This window comes from Ascaphus truei, chromosome 21 (assembly GCF_040206685.1).
Source record: "Ascaphus truei isolate aAscTru1 chromosome 21, aAscTru1.hap1, whole genome shotgun sequence".
Lineage (NCBI taxonomy): Eukaryota > Metazoa > Chordata > Amphibia > Anura > Ascaphidae > Ascaphus > Ascaphus truei.
This window is the reverse complement of record NC_134503.1, coordinates 325301-348102: the sequence shown is the minus strand read 5'-3', so window position 1 is coordinate 348102 and position 22802 is coordinate 325301. Positions and strand designations below refer to the sequence as shown.

The following is a 22802-nucleotide window of genomic DNA, read 5'->3' as shown; positions in this document are numbered from 1 at the left end:
GGAGGCGTCACGGACCGGACGCGCGGGGCGCGGCCAGCCAGCGGGGGCCAGGGGGAGGCGTCATGGACCGGACGCGCGGGGCGCGGACAGCCAGCGGGGGCCAGGAGGCGGCGTCACGGACCGAACGCGCGGCCAGCCAGCGGGGGCCAGGGGGAGGCGTCACGGACCGGACGCGCGGGGCGCGGTCAGCCAGCGGGGGCCAGGGGGAGGCGTCACGGACCGGACGCGCGGGGCGCGGCCAGCCAGCAGGGGCCAGGGGGAGGCGTCATGGACCGGACGCGCGGGGCGCGGCCAGCCAGCGGGGGCCAGGGGGAGGCGTCATGGACCGGAGGCTCGGGGCGCGGACAGCCAGCGGGGGCCAGGAGGCGGCGTCACGGACCGAACGCGCGGCCAGCCAGCGGGGGCCAGGGGGAGGCGTCACGGACCGGACGCGCGGGGCGCGGTCAGCCAGCGAAGGCCAGGGGGAGGCGTCACGGACCGGACGCGCGGGGCGCGGCCAGCCAGCAGGGGCCAGGGGGAGGCGTCATGGACCGGACGCGCGGGGCGCGGCCAGCCAGCGGGGGCCAGGGGGAGGCGTCACGGACCGGGGCGCGGCCAGCCAGCGGGGGCCAGGGGGAGGCGTCATGGACCGGACGCGCGGGGCGCGGCCAGCCAGCGGGGGCCAGGGGGAGGCGTCATGGACCAGACGCGCGGGGCGCGGCCAGCCAGCGGGGGCCAGGGGGAGGCGTCATGGACCAGACGCGCGGGGCGCGGCCAGCCAGCGGGGGCCAGGGGGAGGCGTCATGGACCGGACGCGCGGGGCGCGGCCAGCCGGCGGGGGCCAGGCTACCTTGCGAGCTTCCTCCAGCTCCTGCATGGCGAGCTGCGTCTCCTGCCTCTGCTCCTGCAGCTGCTCCAGCAGGCGACCGTTGGCACGCACCAACTCCTGGGAGACAGACAGGGCAGGGGGTTATGGGTAACCAGGGGCGCGCACCGATAACCTTCCCAACGCACCGGGAGTGTGACCTCGTGCTCTGCAGGTTGGGAGGGGCCAGAGCGGGGAGGAAGGGGTTAAACAAAACCACACCATACCACGGCACCAGACCACGGTACCAGACCACGGTACCAGACCACGGTACCAGACCACGGCACCATACCACGGCCCCAGACCACGGTCACTGCGAGGTCACTGCGTGCAAAGTCACTGAGGTCACTGCGTGCGAGGTCACCGAGGTCACTGCGTGCGAGGTCACTGAGGTCACTGCGCGCGAGGTCACTGAGGTCACTGCGTGCGAGGTCACTGAGGTCACTGCGCGCGAGGTAACTGAGGTCACTGCGTGCGAGGTCACCGAGGTCACTCCGTGTGAGGTTTCATTTCCTCTGGCTGCTCCCGTGCAAGGTCACCGAGGTCACTGCGTGCGAGGTCACTGCGTGCGAGGTCACTGCGTGCGAGGTCACCGAGGTCACTGCGTGCGAGGTCACTGCGTGCGAGGTCACCGAGGTCACTGCGTGCGAGGTCACCGAGGTCACTGCGTGCGAGGTCACCGAGGTCACTGCATGCGAGGTCACTGCGCGCGAGGTCACCGAGGTCACTGCGCGCGAGGTCACCGAGGTCACTGCGCGCGAGGTCACCGAGGTCACTGCGCGCGAGGTCACCGAGGTCACTGCGCGCGAGGTCACCGAGGTCACTGCGCGCGAGGTCACCGAGGTCACTGCGTGCGAGGTCACTGAGGTCACTGCGTGCGAGGTCACTGTGTGCAAGGTCACCGAGGTCACTGCGTGCGAGGTCACTGAGGTCACTGCGTGCGAGGTCACTGCGTGCGAGGTCACTAAGGTCACTGTGTGCGAGGTCACCGAGGTCACTGCGTGCGAGGTCACTGAGGTCACTGCGTGCGAGGTCACTGCGTGCGAGGTCACTGAGGTCACTGCGTGCGAGGTCACTAAGGTCACTGCGTGCGAGGTCACTGAGGTCACTGCGTGCGAGGTCACTGCGTGCGAGGTCACTGCGTGCGAGGTCACTAAGGTCACTGTGTGCGAGGTCACCGAGGTCACTGCGTGCGAGGTCACTGAGGTCTGCGTGCGAGGTCACTGCGTGCGAGGTCACTGAGGTCACTGCGTGCGAGGTCACTAAGGTCACTGCGTGCGAGGTCACTGAGGTCACTGCGTGCGAGGTCACTGAGGTCACTGCGTGCGAGGTCACCGAGGTCACTGCGTGTGAGGTCACTGAGGTCACGGCGAGCGAGGTCACTGCGTGCAAGGTCACCGAGGTCACTGCGTGCGAGGTCACCGAGGTCACTGCGTGCGAGGTCACCGAGGTCACTGCGTGCGAGGTCACCGAGGTCACTGCGTGCGAGGTCACTGAGGTCACTGCGCGCGAGGTCATTGCGTGCGACATCACATAGGTCACTGCGTGCGAGGTCACGGTCACTGCGTGCGAGGTCACGGTCACTGCGTGCGAGGTCACGGTCACTGCGTGCGAGGTCACTGCGTGCGAGGTCACGGTCACTGCGTGCGAGGTAACGGTCACTGCGTGCGAGGTAACGGTCACTGCGTGCGAGGTCACTGCGTGTTGTGTGCAAGGTCGCTGCGTGCGAGGTCACTGCGTGCGAGGTCACGGTCACTGCGTGCGAGGTAACGGTCACTGCGTGCGAGGTCACTGCGTGTTGTGTGCAAGGTCGCTGCGTGCGAGGTCACTGCGTGCGAGGTCACGGTCACTGCGTGCGAGGTCACGGTCACTGCGTGCGAGGTCACTGCGTGTTGTGTGCAAGGTCGCTGCGAGGGGGGGGGGTAAGTGGAGGGAAAACACTTGATTAACAAACACATTCAGACCCCTAAGGCCGAGGCCCCGCGCGCTACCCGCGCGCCTGCCAAGCACTGTACTGCCGCCCGTGTGGCTGCATCCTGCATTTCTACGTGTACATACGGGAGACCTGCGTGCGATGTCACTTCTCAGTTACCCGAACTTTAAACCCCAACAATCTCCCGAGTGGCAGCGGCACGAATACACGGTAACACATGGAACGGTATCGCCAGCCCAGCGAGCGAGCGTACGATAGCTGTGCGCCCCCAGCCCCAGCGAGCGAGGGAACGTTATCTGTGTGCCCCCAGCCCCAGCGAGCGAGCGTACGATAGCTGTGCGCCCCCAGCCCCAGCGAGCGAGGGTACGTTAGCTGTGCGCCCCCAGCCCCAGCGAGCGAGGGTACGATAGCTGTGCGCCCCCAGCCCCAGCGAGCGAGGGTACGTTAGCTGTGCGGCCCCAGCCCCAGCGAGCGAGGGTACGTTAGCTGTGCGCCCCCAGCCCCAGCGAGCGAGGGTACGTTAGCTGTGCGCCCCCAGCCCCAGCGAGCGAGGGTACGTTAGCTGTGCGCCCCCAGCCCCAGCGAGCGAGGGTACGTTAGCTGTGCGCCCCCAGCCCCAGCGAGCGAGGGTACGATAGCTGTGCGCCCCCAGCCCCAGCGAGCGAGGGTACGTTAGCTGTGCGCCCCCAGCCCCAGCGAGCGAGCGAACGATAGCTGTGCGCCCCCAGCCCCAGCGAGCGAGCGAACGATAGCTGTGCGCCCCCAGCCCCAGCGAGCGAGGGTACGATAGCTGTGCGCCCCCAGCCCCAGCGAGCGAGGGTACGTTAGCTGTGCGCCCCCAGCCCCAGCGAGCGAGGGTACGTTAGCTGTGCGCCCCCAGCCCCAGCGAGCGAGGGTACGTTAGCTGTGCGCTCCCAGCCCCAGCGAGCGAGGGTACGTTAGCTGTGCACTCCCAGCCCCAGTGAGCGAGGGTACGATAGCTGTGCGCCCCCAGCCCCAGCGAGCGAGGGTACGTTAGCTGTGCGCCCCCAGCCCCAGCGAGCGAGGGTACGTTAGCTGTGCGCCCCCAGCCCCAGCGAGCGAGTGTACGTTAGCTGTGCGCTCCCAGCCCCAGCGAGCGAGGGTACGTTAGCTGTGCGCCCCCAGCCCCAGCGAGCGAGCGTACGATAGCTGTGCGCCCCCAGCCCCAGCGAGCGAGAGTACGTTAGCTGTGCGCCCCCAGCCCCAGCGAGCGAGGGTACGTTAGCTGTGCGCCCCCAGCCCCAGCGAGCGAGGGTACGATAGCTGTGCGCCCCCAGCCCCAGCGAGCGAGGGTACGATAGCTGTGCGCCCCCAGCCCCAGCGAGCGAGGGTACGTTAGCTGTGCGCCCCCAGCCCCAGCGAGCGAGGGTACGTTAGCTGTGCGCCCCCAGCCCCAGCGAGCGAGGGAACGATAGCTGTGCGCCCCCAGCCCCAGCGAGCGAGCGTACGATAGCTGTGCGCCCCCAGCCCCAGCGAGCGAGGGTACGTTAGCTGTGCGCCCCCAGCCCCAGCGAGCGAGGGTACGTTAGCTGTGCGCCCCCAGCCCCAGCGAGCGAGCGTACGATAGCTGTGCGCCCCCAGCCCCAGCGAGCGAGAGTACGTTAGCTGTGCGCCCCCAGCCCCAGCGAGCGAGGGTACGTTAGCTGTGCGCCCCCAGCCCCAGCGAGCGAGGGTACGTTAGCTGTGCGCCCCCAGCCCCAGCGAGCGAGGGTACGATAGCTGTGCGCCCCCAGCCCCAGCGAGCGAGGGTACGATAGCTGTGCGCCCCCAGCCCCAGCGAGCGAGGGTACGTTAGCTGTGCGCCCCCAGCCCCAGCGAGCGAGGGTACGTTAGCTGTGCGCCCCCAGCCCCAGCGAGCGAGGGTACGTTAGCTGTGCGCCCCCAGCCCCAGCGAGCGAGGGTACGTTAGCTGTGCGCCCCCAGCCCCAGAGAGCGAGGGTACGATAGCTGTGCGCCCCCAGCCCCAGCGAGCGAGGGTACGATAGCTGTGCGCCCCCAGCCCCAGCGAGCGAGGGAACGTTAGCTGTGCGCCCCCAGCCCCAGCAAGCGAGGGAACGTTAGCTGTGCGCCCCCAGCCCCAGCGAGCGAGGGTACGTTAGCTGTGCGGCCCCAGCGAGCGAGGGAACATTAGCTGTGCGCCCCCAGCCCCAGCGAGCGAGGGAACGTTAGCTGTGCGCCCCCAGCCCCAGCGAGCGAGGGAACGTTAGCTGTGCGCCCCCAGCCCCAGCGAGCGAGGGTACGTTAGCTGTGCGCCCCCAGCCCCAGCGAGCGAGGGTACGTTAGCTGTGCGGCCCCAGCGAGCGAGGGAACGTTAGCTGTGCGCCCCCAGCCCCAGCGAGCGAGCGTACGTTAGCTGTGCGCCCCCAGCCCCAGCGAGCGAGGGAACGTTAGCTGTGCGCCCCCAGCCCCAGCGAGCGCGGGTACGTTAGCTGTGCGCCCCCAGCCCCAGCGAGCGAGGGTACGTTAGCTGTGCGCCCCCAGCCCAGCGAGCGAGGGTACGTTAGCTGTGCGCCCCCAGCGAGCGAGGGTACGTTAGCTGTGCGCCCCAGCGAGCGAGGGTACGTTAGCTGTGCGCCCCCAGCCCCAGCGAGCGAGGGAACATTAGCTGTGCGCCCCCAGCCCCAGCGAGCGAAGGAACATTAGCTGTGCGGCCCCAGCGAGCGAGGGTACGTTAGCTGTGCGCCCCCAGCCCCAGCGAGCGAGGGTACGTTAGCTGTGCGCCCCCAGCCAAGCGAGCGAGAGTACGATAGCTGTGCGCCCCCAGCCCAGCGAGCGAGGGTACGTTAGCTGTGCGCCCCCAGCCCCAGCGAGCGAGGGAACATTAGCTGTGCGCCCCCAGCCCCAGCGAGCGAGGGTACGTTAGCTGTGCGCCCCCAGCCCCAGCGAGCGAGGGTACGTTAGCTGTGTGCCCCCAGCCCCAGCGAGCGAGGGTACATTAGCTGTGCGGCCCCAGCCCCAGCGAGCGAGGGTACGTTAGCTGTGCGCCCCCAGCGCAAGCGAGCGAGGGAACGTTAGCTGTGCGCCCCCAGCCCCAGCGAGCGAGGGTACGTTAGCTGTACGCCCCCAGCCCCAGCGAGCGAGGGTACGTTAGCTGTGCGCCCCCAGCCCCAGCGAGCGAGCGAACGATAGCTGTGCGCCCCCAGCCCCAGCGAGCGAGCGAACGATAGCTGTGCGCCCCCAGCCCCAGCGAGCGAGGGTACGATAGCTGTGCGCCCCCAGCCCCAGCGAGCGAGGGTACGTTAGCTGTGCGCCCCCAGCCCCAGCGAGCGAGGGTACGTTAGCTGTGCGCCCCCAGCCCCAGCGAGCGAGGGTACGTTAGCTGTGCGCTCCCAGCCCCAGCGAGCGAGGGTACGTTAGCTGTGCACTCCCAGCCCCAGCGAGCGAGGGTACGATAGCTGTGCGCCCCCAGCCCCAGCGAGCGAGGGTACGTTAGCTGTGCGCCCCCAGCCCCAGCGAGCGAGGGTACGTTAGCTGTGCGCCCCCAGCCCCAGCGAGCGAGTGTACGTTAGCTGTGCGCTCCCAGCCCCAGCGAGCGAGGGTACGTTAGCTGTGCGCCCCCAGCCCCAGCGAGCGAGCGTACGATAGCTGTGCGCCCCCAGCCCCAGCGAGCGAGAGTACGTTAGCTGTGCGCCCCCAGCCCCAGCGAGCGAGGGTACGTTAGCTGTGCGCCCCCAGCCCCAGCGAGCGAGGGTACGATAGCTGTGCGCCCCCAGCCCCAGCGAGCGAGGGTACGATAGCTGTGCGCCCCCAGCCCCAGCGAGCGAGGGTACGTTAGCTGTGCGCCCCCAGCCCCAGCGAGCGAGGGTACGTTAGCTGTGCGCCCCCAGCCCCAGCGAGCGAGGGTACGATAGCTGTGCGCCCCCAGCCCCAGCGAGCGAGCGTACGATAGCTGTGCGCCCCCAGCCCCAGCGAGCGAGGGTACGTTAGCTGTGCGCCCCCAGCCCCAGCGAGCGAGGGTACGTTAGCTGTGCGCCCCCAGCCCCAGCGAGCGAGCGTACGATAGCTGTGCGCCCCCAGCCCCAGCGAGCGAGAGTACGTTAGCTGTGCGCCCCCAGCCCCAGCGAGCGAGGGTACGTTAGCTGTGCGCCCCCAGCCCCAGCGAGCGAGGGTACGTTAGCTGTGCGCCCCCAGCCCCAGCGAGCGAGGGTACGATAGCTGTGCGCCCCCAGCCCCAGCGAGCGAGGGTACGATAGCTGTGCGCCCCCAGCCCCAGCGAGCGAGGGTACGTTAGCTGTGCGCCCCCAGCCCCAGCGAGCGAGGGTACGTTAGCTGTGCGCCCCCAGCCCCAGCGAGGGTACGTTAGCTGTGCGCCCCCAGCCCCAGCGAGCGAGGGTACGTTAGCTGTGCGCCCCCAGCCCCAGAGAGCGAGGGTACGATAGCTGTGCGCCCCCAGCCCCAGCGAGCGAGGGTACGATAGCTGTGCGCCCCCAGCCCCAGCGAGCGAGGGAACGTTAGCTGTGTGCCCCCAGCCCCAGCGAGCGAGGGTACGTTATCTGTGCGCCCCCAGCCCCAGCGAGCGAGGGAACGTTAGCTGTGCGCCCCCAGCCCCAGCGAGCGAGGGAACGTTAGCTGTGCGCCCCCAGCCCCAGCGAGCGAGGGTACGTTAGCTGTGCGGCCCCAGCGAGCGAGGGAACATTAGCTGTGCGCCCCCAGCCCCAGCGAGCGAGGGAACGTTAGCTGTGCGCCCCCAGCCCCAGCGAGCGAGGGAACGTTAGCTGTGCGCCCCCAGCCCCAGCGAGCGAGGGTACGTTAGCTGTGCGCCCCCAGCCCCAGCGAGCGAGGGTACGTTAGCTGTGCGGCCCCAGCGAGCGAGGGAACGTTAGCTGTGCGCTCCCAGCCCCAGCGAGCGAGCGTACATTAGCTGTGCGCCCCCAGCCCCAGCGAGCGAGGGAACGTTAGCTGTGCGCCCCCAGCCCCAGCGAGCGCGGGTACGTTAGCTGTGCGCCCCCAGCCCCAGCGAGCGAGGGTACGTTAGCTGTGCGCCCCCAGCCCCAGCGAGCGTACGTTAACTGTGCGCCCCCAGCCCAGCGAGCGAGGGTACGTTAGCTGTGCGCCCCCAGCCCAGCGAGCGAGGGTACGTTAGCTGTGCGCCCCCAGCCCCAGCGAGCGAGGGTACGTTAGCTGTGCGCCCCCAGCCCAGCGAGCGAGGGTACGTTAGCTGTGCGCCCCCAGCGAGCGAGGGTACGTTAGCTGTGCGCCCCAGCGAGCGAGGGTACGTTAGCTGTGCGCCCCCAGCCCCAGCGAGCGAGGGAACATTAGCTGTGCGCCCCCAGCCCCAGCGAGCGAAGGAACATTAGCTGTGCGGCCCCAGCGAGCGAGGGTACGTTAGCTGTGCGCCCCCAGCCCCAGCGAGCGAGGGTACGTTAGCTGTGCGCCCCCAGCCAAGCGAGCGAGAGTACGATAGCTGTGTGCCCCCAGCCCAGCGAGCGAGGGTACGTTAGCTGTGCGCCCCCAGCCCCAGCGAGCGAGGGAACATTAGCTGTGCGCCCCCAGCCCCAGCGAGCGAGGGTACGTTAGCTGTGCGCCCCCAGCCCCAGCGAGCGAGGGTACGTTAGCTGTGTGCCCCCAGCCCCAGCGAGCGAGGGTACATTAGCTGTGCGGCCCCAGCCCCAGCGAGCGAGGGTACGTTAGCTGTGCGCCCCCAGCGCAAGCGAGCGAGGGAACGTTAGCTGTGCGCCCCCAGCCCCAGCGAGCGAGGGTACGTTAGCTGTGCGCCCCCAGCCCCAGCGAGCGAGGGTACGTTAGCTGTGCGCCCCCAGCCCCAGCGAGCGAGGGTACGTTAGCTGTGCGCCCCCAGCCCCAGCGAGCGAGGGTACGTTAGCTGTGCGCCCCCAGCCCCAGCGAGCGAGCGTACGATAGCTGTGCGCCCCCAGCCCCAGCGAGTGAGCGTACATTAGCTGTGCGCCCCCAGCCCCAGCGAGCGAGGGTACGTTAGCTGTGCGCCCCCAGCCCCAGCGAGCGAGGGTACATTAGCTGTGCGCCCCCAGCCCCAGCGAGCGAGGGTACGTTAGCTGTGCGGCCCCAGCCCCAGCGAGCGAGGGTACGATAGCTGTGCGCCCCCAGCGAGCGAGGGTACATTAGCTGTGCGCCCCCAGCCCCAGCGAGCGAACGTACGATAGCTGTGCGCCCCCAGCCCAGCGAGCGAGGGTACGTTAGCTGTGCGCCCCCAGCCCCAGCGAGCGAGGGTACGTTAGCTGTGCGCCCCCAGCCCCAGCGAGCGAGCGTACGATAGCTGTGCGCCCCCAGCCCCAGCGAGCGAGGGTACGTTAGCTGTGCGCCCCCAGCCCCAGCGAGCGAGGGTACGTTAGCTGTGCGCCCCCAGCCCCAGCGAGCGAGCGTACGATAGCTGTGCGCCCCCAGCCCCAGCGAGCGAGAGTACGTTAGCTGTGCGCCCCCAGCCCCAGCGAGCGAGGGTACGTTAGCTGTGCGGCCCCAGCGAGCGAGGGAACATTAGCTGTGCGCCCCCAGCCCCAGCGAGCGAGGGAACGTTAGCTGTGCGCCCCCAGCCCCAGCGAGCGAGGGAACGTTAGCTGTGCGCCCCCAGCCCCAGCGAGCGAGGGTACGTTAGCTGTGCGCCCCCAGCCCCAGCGAGCGAGGGTACGTTAGCTGTGCGGCCCCAGCGAGCGAGGGAACGTTAGCTGTGCGCTCCCAGCCCCAGCGAGCGAGCGTACGTTAGCTGTGCGCCCCCAGCCCCAGCGAGCGAGGGAACGTTAGCTGTGCGCCCCCAGCCCCAGCGAGCGCGGGTACGTTAGCTGTGCGCCCCCAGCCCCAGCGAGCGAGGGTACGTTAGCTGTGCGCCCCCAGCCCCAGCGAGCGTACGTTAACTGTGCGCCCCCAGCCCAGCGAGCGAGGGTACGTTAGCTGTGCGCCCCCAGCCCAGCGAGCGAGGGTACGTTAGCTGTGCGCCCCCAGCCCCAGCGAGCGAGGGTACGTTAGCTGTGCGCCCCCAGCCCAGCGAGCGAGGGTACGTTAGCTGTGCGCCCCCAGCGAGCGAGGGTACGTTAGCTGTGCGCCCCAGCGAGCGAGGGTACGTTAGCTGTGCGCCCCCAGCCCCAGCGAGCGAGGGAACATTAGCTGTGCGCCCCCAGCGAGCGAAGGAACATTAGCTGTGCGGCCCCAGCGAGCGAGGGTACGTTAGCTGTGCGCCCCCAGCCCCAGCGAGCGAGGGTACGTTAGCTGTGCGCCCCCAGCCAAGCGAGCGAGAGTACGATAGCTGTGTGCCCCCAGCCCAGCGAGCGAGGGTACGTTAGCTGTGCGCCCCCAGCCCCAGCGAGCGAGGGAACATTAGCTGTGCGCCCCCAGCCCCAGCGAGCGAGGGTACGTTAGCTGTGCGCCTCCAGCCCCAGCGAGCGAGGGTACGTTAGCTGTGTGCCCCCAGCCCCAGCGAGCGAGGGTACATTAGCTGTGCGGCCCCAGCCCCAGCGAGCGAGGGTACGTTAGCTGTGCGCCCCCAGCGCAAGCGAGCGAGGGAACGTTAGCTGTGCGCCCCCAGCCCCAGCGAGTGAGGGTACGTTAGCTGTACGCCCCCAGCCCCAGCGAGCGAGGGTACGTTAGCTGTGCGCCCCCAGCCCCAGCGAGCGAGGGTACGTTAGCTGTGCGCCCCCAGCCCCAGCGAGCGAGGGTACGTTAGCTGTGCGCCCCCAGCCCCAGCGAGCGAGCGTACGATAGCTGTGCGCCCCCAGCCCCAGCGAGTGAGCGTACATTAGCTGTGCGCCCCCAGCCCCAGCGAGCGAGGGTACGTTAGCTGTGCGCCCCCAGCCCCAGCGAGCGAGGGTACGTTAGCTGTGCGCCCCCAGCCCCAGCGAGCGAGGGTACATTAGCTGTGCACTCCCAGCCCCAGCGAGCGAGGGTACGATAGCTGTGCGCCCCCAGCCCCAGCGAGCGAGGGTACGTTAGCTGTGCGCCCCCAGCCCCAGCGAGCGAGGGTACGTTAGCTGTGCGCCCCCAGCCCCAGCGAGCGAGGGTACGTTAGCTGTGCGCTCCCAGCCCCAGCGAGCGAGGGTACGTTAGCTGTGCGCCCCCAGCCCCAGCGAGCGAGCGTACGATAGCTGTGCGCCCCCAGCCCCAGCGAGCGAGAGTACGTTAGCTGTGCGCCCCCAGCCCCAGCGAGCGAGGGTACGTTAGCTGTGCGCCCCCAGCCCCAGCGAGCGAGGGTACGATAGCTGTGCGCCCCCAGCCCCAGCGAGCGAGGGTACGATAGCTGTGCGCCCCCAGCCCCAGCGAGCGAGGGTACGTTAGCTGTGCGCCCCCAGCCCCAGCGAGCGAGGGTACGTTAGCTGTGCGCCCCCAGCCCCAGCGAGCGAGGGTACGATAGCTGTGCGCCCCCAGCCCCAGCGAGCGAGCGTACGATAGCTGTGCGCCCCCAGCCCCAGCGAGCGAGGGTACGTTAGCTGTGCGCCCCCAGCCCCAGCGAGCGAGGGTACGTTAGCTGTGCGCCCCCAGCCCCAGCGAGCGAGCGTACGATAGCTGTGCGCCCCCAGCCCCAGCGAGCGAGAGTACGTTAGCTGTGCGCCCCCAGCCCCAGCGAGCGAGGGTACGTTAGCTGTGCGCCCCCAGCCCCAGCGAGCGAGGGTACGTTAGCTGTGCGCCCCCAGCCTCAGCGAGCGAGGGTACGATAGCTGTGCGCCCCCAGCCCCAGCGAGCGAGGGTACGATAGCTGTGCGCCCCCAGCCCCAGCGAGCGAGGGTACGTTAGCTGTGCGCCCCCAGCCCCAGCGAGCGAGGGTACGTTAGCTGTGCGCCCCCAGCCCCAGCGAGCGAGGGTACGTTAGCTGTGCACCCCCAGCCCCAGCGAGCGAGGGTACGTTAGCTGTGCGCCCCCAGCCCCAGAGAGCGAGGGTACGATAGCTGTGCGCCCCCAGCCCCAGCGAGCGAGGGTACGATAGCTGTGCGCCCCCAGCCCCAGCGAGCGAGGGAACGTTAGCTGTGCGCCCCCAGCCCCAGCGAGCGAGGGAACGTTAGCTGTGCGCCCCCAGCCCCAGCGAGCGAGGGTACGTTAGCTGTGCGGCCCCAGCGAGCGAGGGAACATTAGCTGTGCGCCCCCAGCCCCAGCGAGCGAGGGAACGTTAGCTGTGCGCCCCCAGCCCCAGCGAGCGAGGGAACGTTAGCTGTGCGCCCCCAGCCCCAGCGAGCGAGGGTACGTTAGCTGTGCGCCCCCAGCCCCAGCGAGCGAGGGTACGTTAGCTGTGCGGCCCCAGCGAGCGAGGGAACGTTAGCTGTGCGCCCCCAGCCCCAGCGAGCGCGGGTACGTTAGCTGTGCGCCCCCAGCCCCAGCGAGCGAGGGTACGTTAGCTGTGCGCCCCCAGCCCAGCGAGCGAGGGTACGTTAGCTGTGCGCCCCCAGCGAGCGAGGGTACGTTAGCTGTGCGCCCCAGCGAGCGAGGGTACGTTAGCTGTGCGCCCCCAGCCCCAGCGAGCGAGGGAACATTAGCTGTGCGCCCCCAGCCCCAGCGAGCGAAGGAACATTAGCTGTGCGGCCCCAGCGAGCGAGGGTACGTTAGCTGTGCGCCCCCAGCCCCAGCGAGCGAGGGTACGTTAGCTGTGCGCCCCCAGCCAAGCGAGCGAGAGTACGATAGCTGTGCGCCCCCAGCCCAGCGAGCGAGGGTACGTTAGCTGTGCGCCCCCAGCCCCAGCGAGCGAGGGAACATTAGCTGTGCGCCCCCAGCCCCAGCGAGCGAGGGTACGTTAGCTGTGCGCCCCCAGCCCCAGCGAGCGAGGGTACGTTAGCTGTGTGCCCCCAGCCCCAGCGAGCGAGGGTACATTAGCTGTGCGGCCCCAGCCCCAGCGAGCGAGGGTACGTTAGCTGTGCGCCCCCAGCGCAAGCGAGCGAGGGAACGTTAGCTGTGCGCCCCCAGCCCCAGCGAGCGAGGGTACGTTAGCTGTACGCCCCCAGCCCCAGCGAGCGAGGGTACGTTAGCTGTGCGCCCCCAGCCCCAGCGAGCGAGGGTACGTTAGCTGTGCGCCCCCAGCCCCAGCGAGCGAGGGTACGTTAGCTGTGCGCCCCCAGCCCCAGCGAGCGAGCATACGATAGCTGTGCGCCCCCAGCCCCAGCGAGTGAGCGTACATTAGCTGTGCGCCCCCAGCCCCAGCGAGCGAGGGTACGTTAGCTGTGCGCCCCCAGCCCCAGCGAGCGAGGGTACATTAGCTGTGCGCCCCCAGCCCCAGCGAGCGAGGGTACGTTAGCTGTGCGGCCCCAGCCCCAGCGAGCGAGGGTACGATAGCTGTGCGCCCCCAGCGAGCGAGGGTACATTAGCTGTGCGCCCCCAGCCCCAGCGAGCGAACGTACGATAGCTGTGCGCCCCCAGCCCAGCGAGCGAGGGTACGTTAGCTGTGCGCCCCCAGCCCCAGCGAGCGAGGGTACATTAGCTGTGCGCCCCCAGCCCCAGCGAGCGAGCGTACGATAGCTGTGCGGCCCCAGCGAGCGAGGGTACGTTAGCTGTGCGGCCCCAGCCCCAGCGAGCGAGGGAACGTTAGCTGTGCGCTCCCAGCGAGCGAGGGTACGTTAGCTGTGCGCCCCCAGCCCCAGCGAGCGAGGGTACGATAGCTGTGCGCCCCCAGCCCCAGCGAGCGAGGGAACATTAGCTGTGCGCCCCCAGCCCCAGCGAGCGAGGATACGTTAGCTGTGCGCCCCCAGCCCCAGCGAGCGAGGATACGTTAGCTGTGCGCCCCCAGCCCCAGCGAGTGAGGGTACGTTAGCTGTGCGCCCCCAGCCCCAGCGAGCGAGGATACGTTAGCTGTGCGCCCCCAGCCCCAGCGAGCGAGGGAATATTAGCTGTGCGCCCCCAGCCCCAGCGAGCGAGGGTACGTTAGCTGTGCGCCCCCAGCCCCAGCGAGCGAGGGTACGATAGCTGTGCGCCCCCAGCCCAGCGAGCGAGGGTACGTTAGCTGTGCGCCCCCAGCCCCAGCGAGCGAGGGTACGTTAGCTGTGCGCCCCCAGCCCCAGCGAGCGAGGGTACGTTAGCTGTGCGCCCCCAGCCCCAGCGAGCGAGGGTACGATAGCTGTACGCCCCCAGCCCCAGCGAGCGAGGGTACGTTAGCTGTGCAGCCCCCAGCCCCAGCGAGCGAGGGTACGTTAGCTGTGCGCCCCCAGCCCCAGCGAGCGAGGGAACGTTAGCTGTGCGCCCCCAGCCCCAGCGAGCGAGGGAACGTTAGCTGTGCGCCCCCAGCCCCAGCGAGCGAGGGTACGTTAGCTGTGCGGCCCCAGCGAGCGAGGGAACATTAGCTGTGCGCCCCCAGCCCCAGCGAGCGAGGGAACGTTAGCTGTGCGCCCCCAGCCCCAGCGAGCGAGGGTACGATAGCTGTGCACCCCCAGCCCCAGCAAGCGAGGGTACGTTAGCTGTGCGCCCCCAGCCCCAGCGAGCGAGGGTACGATAGCTGTGCGCCCCCAGCCCCAGCGAGCGAGGGTACGTTAGCTGTGCGCCCCCAGCCCCAGCGAGCGAGGGTACGTTAGCTGTGCGCCCCCAGCCCCAGCGAGCGAGGGAACGTTAGCTGTGCGCCCCCAGCCCCAGCGAGCGAGGGTACGTTAGCTGTGCGGCCCCAGCGAGCGAGGGTACGTTAGCTGTGCGCCCCCAGCCCCAGCGAGCGAGGGTACGTTAGCTGTGCGCCCCCAGCCCCAGCGAGCGAGGGTACGTTAGCTGTGCGCCCCCAGCCCCAGTGAGCAGGCGAGCGAGGGTACGTTAGCTGTGCGCCCCCAGCCCCAGCGAGCGAGGGTACGATAGCTGTGCGCCCCCAGCCCCAGCGAGCGAGGGTACGTTAGCTGTGCGCCCCCAGCCCCAGCGAGCGAGGGTACGTTAGCTGTGCGCCCCCAGCCCCAGCGAGCGAGGGAACGTTAGCTGTGCGCCCCCAGCCCCAGCGAGCGAGGGTACGTTAGCTGTGCGGCCCCAGCGAGCGAGGGTACGTTAGCTGTGCGCCCCCAGCCCCAGCGAGCGAGGGTACGTTAGCTGTGCGCCCCCAGCCCCAGCGAGCGAGGGTACGTTAGCTGTGCGCCCCCAGCCCCAGTGAGCAGGCGAGCGAGGGTACGTTAGCTGTGCGCCCCCAGCCCCAGCGAGCGAGGGTACGATAGGGGGCCCCAGCGAGCGAGGGTACGTTAGCTGTGCGCCCCCATCCCCAGTGAGCAGGCGAGCGAGGGTACGATACCTGTAGTTGTGTCTTCAGATCGTCCCTCTGAGCCAGGACGCTCTCCCGCTCGCTCTGCTGCTGCTGCAGCTCGGCGCTCAGCGCTGAACTCTGCTCCCGCAGCAGGATAAGCTCCTGAGTCCTGGAGGTCTGAATCTGTACAGGAGAAACCGCCGCACAGCGCCCGGTCAGGTAACAGAGCCCGGAATAACCCCTGTATAACACCTGCCTCACTGTAAGGAACGCGCGCCACGCGTCTCACAGCCTCCCGTATGCCAACGCTCGGCAGTATATACCGGCATGAAAAGCAGCACACCGTTTAGTGCAGACCAGGAGGCAGGCGCAGTGAACACGCAGGGAATCAGGAAAGGACGTGGGGGTCATGCAGAAGACCCCATGGTCATGCAGAAGACCCCTGGGTCAGCGGGCGCCGGACGCGCTCCTCCCGCCTGCGGACGCTACCTGTTCCAGTGCCGCCAGGTTGGTGCGCAGAGCATCGTTCTCGGAGAGAATGTTCTCCACCTGCTCCTGGCTCTCAGCACTGTGACACGCCACCTGCCCTCGGAGCACAGACCGCACGCAGGGGCAACAAGAGGGGGCAGAAGAGAGAGACAGAGGGGGAAACCAAGAGAGGTTAGTGGTAGGAGGCAGACATTAGCAGGCACACAATAAGAGACGGGGGGACGCAGGTACGGGGGGGACGGCAGGTACGGGGGGACGCAGGTACGGGGGGATCCCGGTGTGATACCTGCTCCTGCAGCACCTGAAGTGACGTCTCATGCTGCTCCTTCTGGCTCTGCAGCTGCTCCCGCAGCTCACTGCAGCTCTGCAAACCGGGAGCGAAAACACTCAGGCAAAAAACAACAACTATTAGGTTAGAAATTAAAGCGTTGTTTAACTGGCTGCTCCAGCGGTGCGCGCACTGATCCCGCCGGAGGGGAGGGGGTGGGGGGGTTACACTGATCCCGCCGGATGGGGGGGGTGGGGGGGTTACACTGATCCTGCCGGATGGGGGGGGGGGGGTTACACTGATCCTGCCAGATGGGGGGGGGGGGGGGGGGTTACACTGATCCCGCCGGAGGGGAGGGGGTTACACTGATCCCGCCGGAGGGTTTTACACTGATCCTGCCGGGGTACCGGGAAGGAGTGGGTCCGGGAGGGAGTGGGTCCGGGAGTGAGTGGGTCCGGGAGGGAGTGGGTCCGGGAGGGAGTGGGTCCGGGAGGGAGTGGGTCCGGGAGGGAGTGGTACCGGGAGGGAGTGGTACCGGGAGGGAGTGGTTCCGGGAGGGAGTGGTACCGGGAGGGAGTGGTTCCGGGAGGGAGTGGTTCCGGGAGGGAGTGGTTCCGGGAGGGAGTGGTTCCGGAAGGGAGTGGTTCCGGGAGGGAGTGGTTCCGGGAGGGAGTGGGTCCGGGAGGGAGTAGTTCCGGGAGGGAATGGTTCCGGGAGGGAGTGGTTCCGGGAGGGAGTGGGTCCGGGAGGGAGTGGGTATGGGAGGGAATGGTTCCAGGAGGGAGTGGTTCCGGGAGGGAGTGGTTCCGGGAGGGAGTGGGTCCGGAAGGGAATGGTTCCGGGAGGGAGTGGTTCCGGGAGGGAGTGGTTCCGGGAGGGAGTGGGTCCGGAAGGGAATGGTTCCGGGAGGGAGTGGTTCCGGGAGGGAATGGTTCCGGGAGGGAGTGGTTCCGGGAGGGAGTGGTTCCGGGAGGGAGTGGTTCCGGGAGGGAGTGGTTCCGGGAGGGAGTGGGTCCGGGAGGGAGTGGGTCCGGGAGGGAGTGGGTCCGGGAGGGAGTGGGTCCGGAAGGGAATGGTTCCGGGAGGGAGTGGGTCCGGGAGGGAGTGGGTCCGGGAGGGAGTGGTTCCGGCAGGGAGTGGTACCGGGAAGGAGTGGGTCCGGAAGGGAATGGTTCCGGGAGGGAGTGGTTCCGGCAGGGAGTGGTACCGGGAGGGAGTGGTACCGGGAGGGAGTGGGTCCGGGTGTGGTACCTGCTGGGCAGCCTGGAGTTCCTGCTGCACTTTCTGGGTCCTCAGAACCAGGGATTTCTGCTCCTCCTCTTTCTTCTGCTGAATCTCATCGATTTTGGTCCTTGTTTGGACACGGAAGAGAGACAAGACAAGGTCAGACAAGGTCAGGGCTCCGGACAGGCATGGAGTGTCCCGAGAGGCCGTGTCCTCACTGTACGTCTCACCTGCTGTCATTGTACAGAGCCTCCTTGTCCGCTTGTAGCCGCAGGTAGCTGCAAAGCGGAGAGAAGAAGGCACAGGGACGAATGGTCAACACGGGGAGGGTCAACATGGTGGGGAGGGGGGGGGCGGTGCAGCTGCAGCCCTCAAGGGCCACCAACAGGTGAGCTCCTCAGGATGTCTCTGCACTAGCACAGTGGGAAATCCTTAAACCCCGGTCCCCCCCAAGGTCAACACGCTCATAACACACAAATTCCAGAGAGAAGGTGAGAGGGGAACACCCGAATAGGAACGGAGCTGTACCCCCCCCTGTAGAGGGAGAAAGGGGGTGGCCCGGTATTAAAGGGGTTGCACCCCATTTGGCCACCCCTGACCGCACCAGGGAGACAAGGGGTTAACTGGACTGAGGTCCAGAAATGTGATTTAACCCTTGTTATGACATGTAAATGTATGTTCCCCTGTCCCATTGTAATGTCTGGTTAATTAGTGTCTGCATCACACACACACTAGAATCCATCCGGGAGCACAAGGGTTAATAGTCCTTTAATGATTATAGCTCTTCCATAGGTCATAGCAAGTCGCTTTTTGGACCATATGGTGTCCCAGTTCTGGCAATGAAAACTGTGAAGTTTGGTTCTGCTAGACCCAATAGAACCAGATATTTTAATACGTTTATGTTTTATGTTTAATACTGTGTCCTAAGGTATGGACAAAGACTCAGCAGAAATTCCTTTGTCCACCAGGATAGCAGATGGCCCCAGAGGCGCCCCAATGTCTAGGATTAAAGTGTTGTTCAAAGGGTCTTGTCACCCTCCCTGATGATTTAAGGTGGAGGAGGCTCAAACCAGAGCGGTCTCCAAGTGTCCCAGTTATCACCTTCCAACAAAGGTTATCTTGCTAGAGGTGCAGATGGGTAAACTGGCTGGCATTCCATTTGCCTATGGGGGGTTACAGAAATGAGACCCCAGAGTTCTACTGCGCATGTGCCAGCTAGCAGGGGGGGGCTGTCCTAAAATGGGTTCCCCCATCAAAGATTGGCTGGAGATAATGGGAAACCAATCACAGGTACTTAAGGTTAGGGATAGAGGGACAAAAGGTATATAAACTGCTGTTCCCCATATATCCTTTGTTGTTGTTAGTTGTTCATGGTCTGCGTTTGCTGCTATGATTACCTGATACCATCTGAATTGCTGCCTGATTGCTGAGAAGAAATGCTATGCAATGTCTTGGCATGATGGAGAGTGCTGTATGAAACTGCCAGTCCAGATGGAACTGTTTTCATTATTTTCGTCTTTTAAGTAAGTGTCTATATTTTGCCTGTTATTTGTACATTTTTTGTGTGTTCACCTTTATCAAGGAATAAATTATATTTTATCATATCTAAGTCTCGTCCCAGTTCAAACCCAGGTATATATATTTATATATATTTTTGGTGTAAATTACAGCCTGTCACACGCTACCGTGACACCCCCCCCCCCCAAACACCCGAATAGGAACGGAGCTGTACCCCCCCCCCAAACACCCGAATAGGAACGGAGCTGTACCCCCCCCCAAACACCCGAATAGGAACGGAGCTGTACCCCCCCAAACACCCGAATAGGAACGGAGCTGTACCCCCCCCCAAACACCCGAATAGGAACGGAGCTGTACCCCCCCCCCCAAACACCCGAATAGGAACGGAGCTGTACCCCCCCCCCAAACACCCGAATAGGAACGGAGCTGTACCCCCCCCCCAAACACCCGAATAGGAATGGAGCTGTACCACCCCCCCCCCCAACACCCGAATAGGAACGGAGCTCTACCCCCCCCCAAACACCCGAATAGGAACGGAGCTGTACCCCCCCCCCCAAACACCCGAATAGGAACGGAGCTGTACCCACCCCCCCAAACACCCGAATAGGAACGGAGCTGTACCCCTCCCCCAAACACCCGAATAGGAACGGAGTTATACCCCCCCCCCAAACACCCGAATAGGAACGGAGCTGCACCCCCCCCCCCCAACACCCGAATAGGAACGGAGCTCTACTCCCCCCCCCCAAACACCCGAATAGGAACGGAGCTGTACCCTCCCCAAACACCCGAATAGGAACGGAGCTGTACCCCCCCGCCCCCAAACACCCGAATAGGAACGGAGCTGTACCCCCCCCCCCAAACACCCGACTAGGAACGGAGCTGTACCCCCCCCCAAACACCCGAATAGGAACGGAGCTGTACCCCACCCCCCCCCAAACACCCGAATAGGAACGGAGCTGTACCCCCCCCAAACACCCGAATAGGAACGGAGCTGTACCCCCCCCCCAACACCCGAATAGGAACGGAGCTGTACCCCCCCCCAAACACCCGAATAGGAACGGAGCTGTACCCCCCCCCCAAACACCCGAATAGGAACGGAGCTGTACCCCCCCCCCCCAAACACCCGAATAGGAACGGAGCTGTACCCCCCCCCAAACACCCGAATAGGAACGGAGCTGTACCCCCCCCCAAACACCCAAATAGGAACGGAGCTGCACCCCCCCCCCCCCAACACCCGAATAGGAACGGAGCTCTACTCCCCCCCCAAACACCCGAATAGGAACGGAGCTGTACCCCCCCCCCCAAACACCCGAATAGGAACGGAGCTGTACCCCCCCCCCCAAACACCCGAATAGGAACGGAGCTGTACCCCCCCCCCAAACACCCGACTAGGAACGGAGCTGTACCCCCCCCAAACACCCGAATAGGAACGGAGCTGTACCCCACCCCCCCCAAACACCCGAATAGGAACGGAGCTGTACCCCCCCCCCAAACACCCGAATAGGAACGGAGCTGTACCCCCCCCCCCAAACACCCGAATAGGAACGGAGCTGTACCCCCCAAACACCCGAATAGGAACGGAGCTGCACCCCCCCCCCCAACACCCGAATAGGAACGGAGCTATACCCCCCCCCCCCCAAACACCCGAATAGGAACGGAGCTATACCCCCCCCCCCCAAACACCCGAATAGGAACGGAGCTGCACCCCCCCCAAACACCCGAATAGGAACGGAGCTGCACCCCTCCCCCCAAACACCCAAATAGGAACGGAGCTGCACCCCTCCCCCCCAAACACCCAAATAGGAACAGAGCTGTACCCCCCGCCAAACACCCGAATAGGAACGGAGCTGTACCCCCCCAAACACCCGAATAGGAACGGAGCTGCACCCCCCCCCCTAAACACCCGAATAGGAACGGAGCTGTTCCCCCTCCGCCAACACCCGAATAGGAACGTAGCTCTACCCCCCCCCCCCAAACACCCAAATAGGAACGGAGCTGTACCCCCCCCGCCAAACACCCGAATAGGAACGGAGCTGTACCCCCCCCCAAACACCCGAATAGGAACGGAGCTATACCCCCCCCCAAACACCCGAATAGGAACGGAGCTGTACCCCCCCCCCAAACACCCGAATAGGAACGGAGCTGCACCCCCCCCCCCCAAACACCCGAATAGGAACGGAGTTGCACCCCCCCCAAACACCTGAATAGGAACGGAGCTGCACCCCCCCCCCAAACACCCGAATAGGAACGGAGCTGTACCCCCCCCAAACACCCGAATAGGAACGGAGCTATACCCCCCCCCAAACACCCGAATAGGAACGGAGCTGCACCCCCCCCAAACACCCGAATAGGAACGGAGCTGCACCCCCCCCCCAAACACCCGAATAGGAACGGAGCTGCACCCCCCCCCCAAACACCCGAATAGGAACGGAGCTGCACTCCCCCCCCCCCAAACACCCGAATAGGAACGGAGCTGCACCCCCCCCCCCAAACACCCGAATAGGAACGGAGCTGCACCCCTCCCCCCAAACACCCGAATAGGAACGGAGCTGCACCCCCCCCCCCCCAAACACCCGAATAGGAACGGAGCTGCACCCCTCCCAAACAGACAAAACAAACAAATGCATTGTCGCCGTTGCTGGCGCTCATAATGGACGCGACGGCGCAACCAAGCGACGGCGCTGCCAGAAATCTGGTAGTCACCGTTATTTGATTTTTTCAGCGACGGTCTCCCCTTGCGGCCAATCAGGAGCCTCTCCGCCTCTCTCCCCCCCCTCCCCCTTTATGGGCTTGCAGCCAGCGACGTCGCCTACATTTGGAATATAACTACTGCAATGGCGCCAGGATCGGTTGCGTCGCCGGGAGTATAACCGCGGCCTGACACGTACTAACCTGTTATGTTTCTTCTTCAGCTTGTCAGACGTCTGTGTGAGAGAAGAGAGAGAGAAGAGAGAGAGAAGAGAGAGAGAAGAGAGGAGAGAAGAGAAGAGGAGAGAAGAGGAGAGAAGAGAGGAGGAGAGAAGAGACGAGGAGAGAAGAGAGGAGAGAGAGAAGAGAGAGAGAAGAGAAGAGGAGAGAAGAGGAGAGAAGAGAGGAGGAGAGAAGAGACGAGGAGAGAAGAGAGGAGAGAGAGAAGAGAGAGAGAAGAGAGGAGGAGAGAAGAGAGAGAGAAGAGAGAGAGAAGAGAGAGAGAAGAGAGATATATACACACAAATTAACGGCAAATAATACAGATCATGAATACAGAATAGGGTATATATATATATATATACTGAGTTAAGTTATGGAGAGTAAAAAAAGTGACAAAAACCCTCCACAGCAAAGCAAATATGCAAATGTAAATACAACTGTATGCTCAGAAAAAATATAATAACTGCGCCAACTGTGATAAAGTGGATTCAAAAATGTCAGTCCCTCATAGTGTGATCCTGCTGCCAGAGCTTCTCTCAGAGGTCATTCACCAACCTCTGTATAGAGTCACAGAAAGAAAGGGGGGGGTCCTCCGGGGCGTAGCTTCACTCGTATTCCGGAACACATGCAATGTAAACAAAAGAGGGACCACAATCAGGAGTGGTTAAACACGATGGTATAACGTGTGGTGCTATATGGGTAACACACTTACATTAAAGCAACAAGTCTCCAAATAAGGGATGGCGAGCACTTCTTGATGTTACCTCAAAAAAGGGGGGAAAGAAGGGAATCATAGCATAACACTGTTTATTAACAAAAGTAATTAAAAGAGATTGCAAACTCACAAGCGGCCACTAAAAATGGCATAGAGAGGAGTAGTCTCCAGGCTCCACCAATCGTCCTCCCCAGTGGTTGGATGTCCGTGTGGAGTCTGTTCCAGCCGGTAAGATGGTGGTGCCGGGATGTAAATGACAGCAGGGTTGATTTCCCAGACTTGTGCACAGCCTGGATTCTCTCCCGTTCGTCAGTCTCCTCACTGCAGCTTCCGACTTCCGCGCATGCGTATGCGCCCCGGTCGTGATGCTGGCCAAGCTGGAATTGCGCTCTTACTCCTCTGTATGGTGGCTTGTGATGACCAAAATCCGTCAGACGCGTTTCGCAAATTAGCTTCCTCAGTGACGTAGATACATGCAGGGTAACAGCACTTTATATATCCAGCAGTCCTTTGATTGTCCAATCATATTCTATTTCCTTATCAATCTATTTATAATGGTGTCAGCCCTATTCTGATCCCTCATTGCACAGCTATAAATACATTAATACATGCATATCAGTAATGTGTTAAAATAATCATTTAATAATTTATATATTTACTTAAAAACCCATAATGCATCCTATCTCATTTAATATAAAAAAAAATAGCTTCCAAGGTAAAATTGTATTTTAAATTATTACACTGAAGAAGATTTATATTTTAAATGAATGCAGTCAGTTCCATCTCTAAATTTAA

General features: G+C 64.8%; 1 protein-coding gene across 1 annotated transcript in view; it reads right to left on the bottom strand.

Annotated features, from left to right (window-relative positions):
• The window catches only part of GRIPAP1 (GRIP1 associated protein 1), a gene marked incomplete at its 5' end in the record, with an annotated part of 71347 nt that overhangs the window by 43056 nt on the left and 5489 nt on the right, over positions 1 to 22802 (bottom strand). Inside the window, 7 exons of the mRNA XM_075579510.1 lie at positions 830 to 925; positions 14932 to 15066; positions 15373 to 15465; positions 15659 to 15736; positions 16892 to 16991; positions 17095 to 17142; positions 21275 to 21306. Coding sequence (XP_075435625.1) covers positions 830 to 925; positions 14932 to 15066; positions 15373 to 15465; positions 15659 to 15736; positions 16892 to 16991; positions 17095 to 17142; positions 21275 to 21306 — 582 coding nt within the window. The remainder of the gene's footprint in view (positions 1 to 829; positions 926 to 14931; positions 15067 to 15372; positions 15466 to 15658; positions 15737 to 16891; positions 16992 to 17094; positions 17143 to 21274; positions 21307 to 22802) is intronic.